Raw genomic sequence first — 10,087 nt, 5'->3', positions numbered from 1 at the left:
GATCATCGTGACTGGTTTTCACCTTTAAAATCGAATAGTGATTTGTGCCGGCATGGCGTCACGCCGCAGGGTGGGGGGTGAGGATGAACAGTGGTCGGATGCCGGAGCTTCAAGCCCTTTAATAACATGCTGAAATATGATAATGTATTGAAATCAGGATTGCGTCACTGGTAGGTAGGGGGTGAGAAGAGAAGATTACAAACAGATCTCTCCTGCGTAAATCCTGCTATGGCTGCTCACGGATTTAGTGGCCATTACGGGATTTGCACCCATGGCAAACAGGGCTGCTAAATATGTTTCCTACAGGAAGAGATAGATCACACCTTATTCTGATTGAATGGTGGCGCAGGCTCAAAGGGCTGAAATGCCTGCTTCTGCTCCTTGTTCCTATGTTTCCTACAGTTCAAACAAAGTGGTAATGAAGGAATTTTCACTCTCAGATTAATGATTTTTATTAACAATTGCAAATGATAAATATACTTGGCTTAATTAATAAGCCAACAGTTTACATGGTGACAGCAATGTGCACGGCCCTGAAGTCTTGGAGCTAGAAATAGGTGAAGGTGAAAATTGCAAAATGAGAGCCTCCCGAAGTTGTTTCTGTTCACTTCAAGACTATAATTATAAATCCACTTTATCGGACACAGATTGTGTCTGATATGGCTGCTTGTGAGGAAAGAAATAAACATCATACACCAGTTTTCCACTATAAAATGTTTTTTTCTAACGGATCACTTTAAGGTTGTCACTAAGCTGACATACACGTCTGATTAAGTAATAATGAATACGCTGTAAGTTCTGATTTCAGATGTCTTTTTAAGTGTGAGCCAGTATCCTGTGAACAAGTCGTATGTCATTAACATCAATAAAGTCCTGTCAGGTCACATTGAATGCAACACAATGAAGATCTTTGGCTTTCTCCATCTGTTAGCTGTCATACCAGTCCAGGAAGAGCAGAGAGAATGAACACATCACCAGGAAGAAGAGGATCCACACACGAAATCCAGCATTATTTTTGATTGCCTGTTGGATGAATAAAACGTGGCATTGCTTTTTTAATATTGTTGTTAGTGTATCTTCACACCCATATACTGCTGTTTACCCTTTGGGGAATAGTGGGAGAAGTGGTGGAAGGATTTCCAAGCTGATTATCAGCCCGTTGAATGCTCCTTTCGTGGCCAGCAAGTCCTTGTGTTAGACTCAAACCCGGAGCTTTTGGCCCAGTCGTAGGGGCACTACCACTGTACCACAAGACCTCCTTTTTTAACCTTCATATTATACATGCCAATCCCACTTTTGGTAAATGTTTCCAGCAGAAAGGTTCAGACATAGGGATCAACTCATTCATTGTTACAATTCAAATGCCTTTTCACCAAGCACTCTTGACAAGAGAGGAAGGGAGACTGGGGTAAGAAGAGCAGAACGGGAGAAACAAGGCAGCAAGTGGTGGCTGGAGTTTCGAGCGGTACATGGAACTGAGGGGAGTCAGCAGCACATTCTCCATCAGTCCACCCCGGAACTGATTTTATCAGTGAGGCAGTGACAAACAGATTAATTCCTGTGGGGAGATGGGGGACGCCAAGGTGAGGAGGGTGGGGTAGATTGCAAAATGAGTAGGGGCAGAAGAGCATGGGCAGCCTGGGAGGGACAGGGACCTGTTCATTCCTTCGTCAACCACAGATTTCCTCCTAGTAGGCTGTGTGTGTGTGTGTGTGTGTGTGTGTGGGGAGGGGGTAGGGGGAGCCCGTTATGTTACCACCACTTGTCCTCGCCCTCTAATTTTTGTCACTGAGGGAACAGGAAAATCAATTGTTTTATCTACCTTCCATCCAAATCCTAATTATGCTCTCCATGAGTTCAAGGCACTTACCCCCTCTCAGCCCCATTGCAGATTTGAACAATTCGAGCAACCATTTCTCTTTCCCTGGCCTCAGCACTGGAAGAATGATTTTTCAACCAGTGAGGAGTGTGGGAGCAGGAGGCCCAGGGGCCCAATGTGGGTTCTCTTTTGTAGTTGGCAGGAGAATCATCTTGTGCAAGGGGAGCATGGCTCCATGCAGATAGCAGTCTAACTCAGGGTGAGCGCAGAGGTTGTGGGGCAGCGGAAAAAGGGAGATCCCAGGCAGCAAAGCAACAACTTGGGCCCTAGGCTTCATTCAATAAAAGGTGTGGATGATGGTACCATCACGGCCTTAAATGGCTGATACCCATAAAAGATGAGGGCAAAGAATTCCAAGAGAATTGTATGAGCCTACCTAGTTGCTATATAGAATCATCATAGAATTCCTACAGTGCAGAAGGAGGCCATTCGCCCATCGAGTCTGCACTGACCCTCTGAAAGAGCTCCCTACCTAGGCCCAATCCCCTGCCCTTTCCCCGCAACCCCACCTAAACTTTGGGGCAATTTAGTATGGCCAATCCACCTAACTTGCACATCTTTAGCCTGAGAGGAAACCCATACAGACACGGGGAGAACGTGCAAACTCCACACAGTCACCCAAGGCCAGAATTGAACCTGGGTCCTTGGTGCTATGAGGCAGCAGTGCTAACTACTGTGCCACCATGACACCCATTTATTTAAGATTAATTTTAATGCTTCAATTCGTAACTCCTTTACACATACCAACGTGGCTACTGGATAAGGTCATGGAAGGTGAATAATGCTGCTAAACAGTGACACTCAATGGCTGCAGCCTGTAATTGCATGCTGGTGTGCTACTAATCGAGTAGCCATTGCTGTAGCAGCTGCAATTGTGATAACTAATACTGGGAAAGAAACCTTGAAGTAGCGCTTCCTACAGGTACGACTGGCATCGCAGGTTAATGTTGAGACAATCAAGCACGTTTCCATTTAGGCTGCCGTACCCTCGAATTTAAAATTCATTTTGAAATGATTTGTTACAATTCACTCAGCAATTCAATATGCATGATATGTGGAAGCAAAGCAGAGGTTTAAAGCCCAAATACGTTCTTTTGGGATATTAAGCTGAAATACTTAGAGGAAAAATAGGAAAATCATAAAAGAAGAATTTGAATGTTGGGCTGGGGCTCAGGTCAAGTAGTGATTTTTTAATTTATTCTTTCACAGGACATGGGCGTTGTTAGCCAGGTCAACATTTTTGCTGCCGTTCCTAATTGCCCTTCAGAAGGTGGGGGTGATCTGTCTTCTTGAAACACTGCAGTCCATGGAGTGTAAGTGCACCCACTGCTGTTTGGAGGGGAGCTCCAGGATTTTGACCCAGTGACAGCGAAGGAACAGTGGTGCATGTGGAACAGCACGGCCATCGTCGGCCTGAAGTTCATGACTTCTGGCGGAATTTTCCCATATTTATTTTCCAGAGTGTCAGGCTCTGACTGAAATCTGGCATGTAGCTTTTCAGCTGCACAGCCGAGTGTTTAGGCCAGATCTTAGGCCTCTCTGGCTCCACAGAGATCGGCCAACAAGCACAGAAAATATCCCCCCCGCCCAGGGAGGACCACTCCCCACAAAGATCAGGGGCTCTCTCTCCCCATCCACCCCACTACCATCAGCAGAGAGCCTCTGCTTTCCCCTAATACAAGCAATAACATTGGGGGCTCCACCTCCCAACAAAATAGCGTAAACACCGCCCCCAATGGGGCTGTCCAGAGGGTCTTTCCCTGACACAGGTCAGCACTGCCAGGTTGGCCTGTGCCAACTTGTGTCAGGGCAGTGCCAGATCACTGCCCAGGCATATTCCCCCCCTCTCCCAAGGGCTATACTTACCTATGCACCCACGGGGTGGTGGTGGGAATCACCTCAACTGATCCTGTTCTTCCAAACCTGTTGCAAAGCTCGCCAATCTGTCATCATGTCGACAAGGTTTGAGGAGGCAACAGGTGGCGAGGAAGCTCGGTAATTATATTAAAATGTATATAAATCTATTAAAATTAGGTTCTTGCCCTTCGTAGGTGTGAGCCTTGTCATGTCACCGGCGAGGGTCGTGGAAAATCAGGAAACAAGATCTTGCCAGCGAGAATTTTGCTTCCCGATTCTCCAGATTTTGCGCCCAGTCACCGTTCTCGCTGATGACAAACCATAGCATCCCTACAGTGCAGGAGGCGGCCATTCCGCCCATCGATTCTGCACTGACCCTCCGAAAGAACACCCTCGCTAGGCCCACTCCTCCACTCTATCCCAGTAACCCCACCTAACCTTTTCTGGACACTAAGGGGCAATTTAGCATGGCCAATCCACCTAACCTGCACATCTTTGGATGGTGGGAGGAAACCCACGCAGACACGGGGAGTAAGTGCATACTCCACACAGTCACCCGGGGCCAGAATTGAACCAGGGTCCCTGAGGCTGTGAGGCAGCAGTGCTAACCACTGTGCCACCACCCCGCCCCTTTGTGGGTGAAAAATCACCCCCTTTACAATACACACATGAAAAAGTCAAATGCTCATCTGCCACACTCTAACCTCAAAGAGCCACCCATGCAAAACAATCCTTAAATAACAAAAGCTGGACTGTAAATCTCAAATTTACAATTACTCGTGCCCTGTAACTACTCTCAGCCATTTACAACTAGTTTACTGGATTTGCCCTTTTAAAGCTGTGGCCTTAAAAAGATAAAACAAGTCAACTGCTACCAAGGTAACTAGCCAGAACCAATAATTGGATCACCACGTCTGGGGATTTGCTGTTTAGAAAACATGATCCTTTCAAAATATATTAGAATTTAAAATAATAAACTAAGCTGCAGAATGTAGTCATATGTGCCTCCATTGCCTCTGCCATTGCTTTGAAGCAGCTACTTAATTATGGAATTCCTAAGTTTCAAGAGGCCTATTGAGCCATTGAGTCTGCATCGACCCTCTGAAAGAGCACCCTAACCAGGCTCCCGCCACTCCAGGGTTCTCGCTCCACCTGGACCCCTCCCTCTGGCCTTTTACCCTCTCAATCTTTTCATTGAGAACTATCAGCATGACATTGGCTGTCTCAATATCCCATCTCCCTTAATCTTAATTTTCCCCCTCTGAACTTGCTGCACTTTGCTTTCGCATGACTAACCCTGACATGCAGAGGCGGAATGTCAAATCGTAGATACTTCCTCCAACCTCCCCCAGGCCATGGCCCCTCCACTAAATATCAAGGCGGTGTTTCCAGAGGTCACTGACCTCAATTCCTCCACAGCTTCCCACCTCAAAGTTCGCCAACCCCATCCAGCCATGATAGGCCGAATGGCCTACTTCATTTCCTATTTCGTATGTTTGCATACAGTTTGCTTCTCCCTCCTTCCATAAACAAGGACTTCCTTGGTAGACCTTTCATTTCAGCCTGTTTCTGCCCCACTGAATTGATTGATTCCCATCATGAATCTATTTTTTTCTCTTCCAGCTCAGTCTCTATTGACATAAGTCTGCGACTTTTCTGATGCCCTCCATCTCTTTAAACATTTCCAATTTCTTAGCCCTAACCACCTCTTTTTCACCATTGATGCCAAATCTCTCTACACCTCCATCCATCACCAGGATGGTTTGAGGGCTCTCTGCTTCTTGCTTGAATGGAGGCCCAAATAGTTTCTCTCATTGAACAATTTCACCTTTAACTCATTTCAATTCCTTCAAATATAAAGTGTTGCTATGGGTAGCTGTATGGGTTCAAGTGTTGCCTGTCATTTTATGGGATATGTGGAACATTCCTTGCTCCAATTCTACTCTGGTGCCCTCCCTCAACTATTTTTCCAGTACATTTTAAAAAATAAATTTAGAGTCCCCAATTATTTTTTTCCCAATTAAGGGGCAATTTAGTGTGGCCAATCCACCTAGTTTGCTCATCTTTGGGGTGGGGGTGAGACCCACGTAGACATGGGGAGAATGTGCTAACTCTGCACGGACAGTGACCCAGGGCCGGAATCAAACCCGAGTCCTCAGCGCCGTGAGGTAGCAATGCTAACCACTGTGCCACCCTTTTTCCAGTACATTGATAACTTCATAGATGAACTGGAAAATTTCATCAACTTTGCTTCTAATTTCTCAGTTTCACATGGCCCATCTCCAATTCTTCCCTTCCTTGACTTTGGGCTTGATTTCTGGTGATAGGTTATCAAATAATGTTCACTCTCAGCTTACTGACACCCATAGTTACGTCGACTATGTTTCCTCACATCCTATGCCTGCAAAAGATTCCATTCAATTCTCTCAGTTCTTCCATCTCTATTGCATCAGTTCTGACGTTGCAACCTTCCACAATAGCGATTCTGGGATGTCTTTTTTACTCAACTAAGAATGCCACCCCAATGTGATTGACAGGGTCCTCGATCGTTCCCACCACATTTCCATCTCTTCCAGGATTCTGACAGAGTTCCCCGGCTTCACTTTCCACCCCACCAGCCTCTATATTAAACAGATCATTTGCTGCCATTTCCACCACCTCCAGTATGATGCCACCATAAAAGGCATCTTACCTACCCCTCCCCTTTCTGTATTCCAAAGGGCAGTCCCACTGTGATACTCTACTCTACTCCTCAGTCATCTCCAGGGTTCCTTCCCACGCAAACTACTTGCCCCATCATCTCCTCTCTCCTCACCGTTCAAGGCCCAAAGCACTCCTTCCAGGTTAATCTGCGATTTACTTGTACTTCTTTCAATTTAATCTACTGTATTCGCTGCTCACAATGTGGTCTCCTCCACACTGGGGAGGCCAAATGCAGATTGGGTGAGTGCTTTGCAGAATACCTCTGCTCAGTCTCCAAGCATGACCCTGAGTTTTCTGTGGTCTGCCATTTTAATTCTCACCTTGCTCTCGTGCTAGCATCTCTGTACTTGGCCAGCTGCAGTCTTCCACTGAAGCTCAAAGTAAGTTTGAGGAACATCACCTCATCTTTTCATTAGGTACATTACAGCCTTCTGAAATCTATACTGAGTTCAAAAACTTCAGACCATAATGTCTTACCCCCATTTTGTTTTAATTTCATTGCAGTTAGCAGCACACCTGCTCTAGGCACACCTTTTGTTTCTTTTCCTGCCCCATCACTATTCCCTCCGGCTCTCTAAGACTAACCGCTATACTATTTAATCTCTCTCATCTTCCACCCATTAAAAATCTTCCTTTTTTCCATGTCTCATCCACCCTTGCTCAAAACCTATTACACCTCTAACTTTTCCCAGTTCTGATAAAAGGTCACTGACCTGAACGCTGTTAAATCTATTTCTCTCTCTACAGATGCTGCCTGACCTGCTGAGTATTTGTAACACTTTCGTTTTTTATCACAGCAATTCTAGTCTGTCCACGCAACAGAAGTCACGCATCTCTGGTACTGATCTGGTAAATCTCCTCTGCACCCTCTAAGACCTTGACATCCTTCCTATAAAATGTTAATTATACTTCACTGATTATAATTATTGCGTTTCCTAAATCAGGCAGAACACACGAAGGACTGAAAGCAAAATTCTCTACTGGATGTCTGCTACACTGACGTTGATGAAGGATAGTTAAACTAAGGGATATTGGAAGTCAGCATTTGTGGTCAAAAAATTATTGGAAACAAACAGAATTTAATGGGCAGGTAAAGCCTCTTCCCAAAACATTTCAGCCCTAATTAATAACATTCATTTGTACTGATGATTCTCTTCTTTATCATTTTATCATTGTGAATCAGAGGGCTGTGGATGCTGCATCGTTGAATACATTCAAAGCCGAGAGAGACAGATTTTTGGTCTTTCAGGAAGTTAAAGGATATGGGGAGCAGGCGAGAAAATGGAGCTGAACCCCAAGATCAGTCATGATCATGTTGAGTGATGGAACAGGCTCAATCTTCGGCATGGTCTAATCCTGCTCCTATTTCTTATTCCCTGTTCTCCTACCTCGATTTTCAGAAAATGAGTGATTCATCTTGCAGAGAAAACTATGGAAATGACATTTGCTGAAAAGCAGTACCCCTTACCTCTCTAATGTCTTCGTTCCCTTCCTTAACATTCTCGGTTGTGCCCACAACAAGTTCGTGAATACTATCAATCTCTTTTTCCTGCCAAGAGAGAAATCACCATTTGCAATTATTGAATGACAAAATAAGGTAGCTTTTATTTCCATTTCACCAACATGATATATTACAGCAGCCTGTAACAAATAAACCCTCAAACTGCTGGGAAAGAACGTGACGAACAGAATGTTGATTTAAAAAATTTTTTTTTATTTTTTTTTAAAAAAGAGTACCCAATTCATTTTTTCCAATTAAGGGGCAATTTAGCGTGGTCAATCCACGTACCCTGCACATCTTTGGCTTGTGGGGGCGAAACCCACACAAACACGGGGAGAATGTGCAAACTCCACGCGGACAGTGACCCAGAGCCGGGATCGAACCTGGGACCTCGGCGCCGTGAGATTGCAGTGCTAACCACTGCGTCACTGTGCTGCCCTCGAACAGAACATTAAAGATGATGCATCTGGTATTACAAGTTACCGTGGTGTGGAAATACTACTATTATTACTAAATATTGATTGTACTATTTTTCAGATGTATTTCTAAACATAAAAAAGTGACATTTAGAAAATATTCAAGAACTAGCTGCTTTTATGGATTTGACACAACTTGAAACTGAACAAAACTGTTGCAAAACAAAATCAATTGCAAAGATTCCTCAAATTGCTTTAGGCCTTTTAGACCACAAGCCATTGAAGCAACATTTTAAGGTGACAACAAATGTAAAGCGAATTTGATCAATGTTAGGTTGATGACTTTACAAATATGGCATCGACACCAGAATACAATACATCCTTGAAAAAAGTAGCAATTTACTCCTGATACCGGTCTCCATCACTCACAAGCCTGACTTAGTAAGCATTGCTCCACTGCAGATCGTTGGTTGCCAGACTTTTCATTCCTGGTAAAATGTGTTACTGTATTTAAAATTTGGGAGGTGCAACAGCCATCATTTCCAAGTGAGAAAGTTAATCTGAAGACCCTCCAATTTCAGTTACGCTGAGTACCTGGGAAATGAACATTCCTAACAGGAACAATGTGTTGTACGAACAGTATTTTTTAGTTTTGAGCACATTTAAATCAGTTCTGATAGGCTTTTAGTAATGCAATGGAATGAAAAAGCATGTTTTAATTTGATCAGCACATTCAAATGAGCAAATTCAACTGTGTTGTGCAGAATTAATGAGTTGGGTATTAATATTGCACAACAATATGAAATTCTACTCACCTGTTGCAGCACTTTGTCAGTAAAAATTTCTTGAAGTCTGGAGATTTCAACTACCTTTCCTTCAATTTGCCTGTTTGTATATAAAAAAAAGTTCATGTTTTTTTCTCCTTAGACAGTAACGGGAAAGCTATTTTTGTTTTGTTTGATATAGCTTAAGGATTTGGGTTGTTAATCGTTTCAAATGTAACAATCAGAACATGACAATTTGACATCTTTAAAAAAGACATACTTCCTCGTCACCAAGATTGCCGATCATATTGCACCAACTCTTTTTTTAATGTTCTCGATACTTATCAAGGTGAAGGATGCTGACTGGATTCCCTTTAAGTGTCAGAACTGAAACTTTTACCAGTCTTCCTCTTTTAAATGGAGGCCAGCCTGCTCTACATTTTCTGCTTTTATTTCTGATTTCCAGAATGTGTTGGATTCCTTTCAGATCTTCAAACAATGGAAGTTGGAGATTGAGCAATTTTTCCATTCAAGTTACTTTTAAACACTGACATAGCGTGGGGATTACATGCAGAATAAATGTTCTAATCTATACAGCAATATGCCTCAGCCCCCAACTTCAAAGCCTGCAGCAGGTTTTCACTTCCGTTTCCCATTCAAACCATCATATGGGTTTTCTAAGGTCCACATTAAGGAATTTCTTTACTTTGAGCCCATATATACACTACCACGATTTCCTTGTAATTATTTGTTTCTGGGTAATGCTGGTTAAGCCACAAGTGTTGACAATGTCTAGTTGCCCTCAATTAGTCGTGATGACTCTCCTCGACTGCGGCAATCCTGGTCATGATGGTTTTCCTACTACAACACCTGTTGCATCTCAGACGCACTTCATTTGTTTTAAATTTTATGGAGATCCAGAAGGTGCTAAATAAAAATGTAAGCTCTTTCTTTAGATAGGAACTCC

The 10,087-nt window shown here is 43.6% G+C and overlaps 1 protein-coding gene across 2 annotated transcripts in view; it reads right to left on the bottom strand.

The window, feature by feature from the left end:
• Positions 1-434: 434 nt before the first annotated feature.
• stx18 (syntaxin 18) overlaps positions 435-10,087 on the bottom strand; it is a 190,634-nt gene continuing 180,981 nt past the window's right edge. Inside the window, exons 9-11 of one of the 2 annotated variants that reach the window (XM_038792583.1) lie at positions 9,172-9,241; positions 7,908-7,988; positions 435-1,023 (exon numbers count right to left, since the gene is read on the bottom strand). In XM_038792583.1, the coding sequence (XP_038648511.1) occupies positions 928-1,023; positions 7,908-7,988; positions 9,172-9,241 (247 nt within the window). In that variant the 3' untranslated portion in view covers positions 435-927. The remainder of the gene's footprint in view (positions 1,024-7,907; positions 7,989-9,171; positions 9,242-10,087) is intronic. The other variant, XM_038792584.1, reaches the window with a different exon arrangement.

This window comes from Scyliorhinus canicula, chromosome 3 (genome assembly GCF_902713615.1).
Source record: "Scyliorhinus canicula chromosome 3, sScyCan1.1, whole genome shotgun sequence".
Lineage (NCBI taxonomy): Eukaryota > Metazoa > Chordata > Chondrichthyes > Carcharhiniformes > Scyliorhinidae > Scyliorhinus > Scyliorhinus canicula.
Note: the sequence above shows the minus strand (reverse complement) of the source record. Positions and strands in the feature narration are given on the sequence as shown.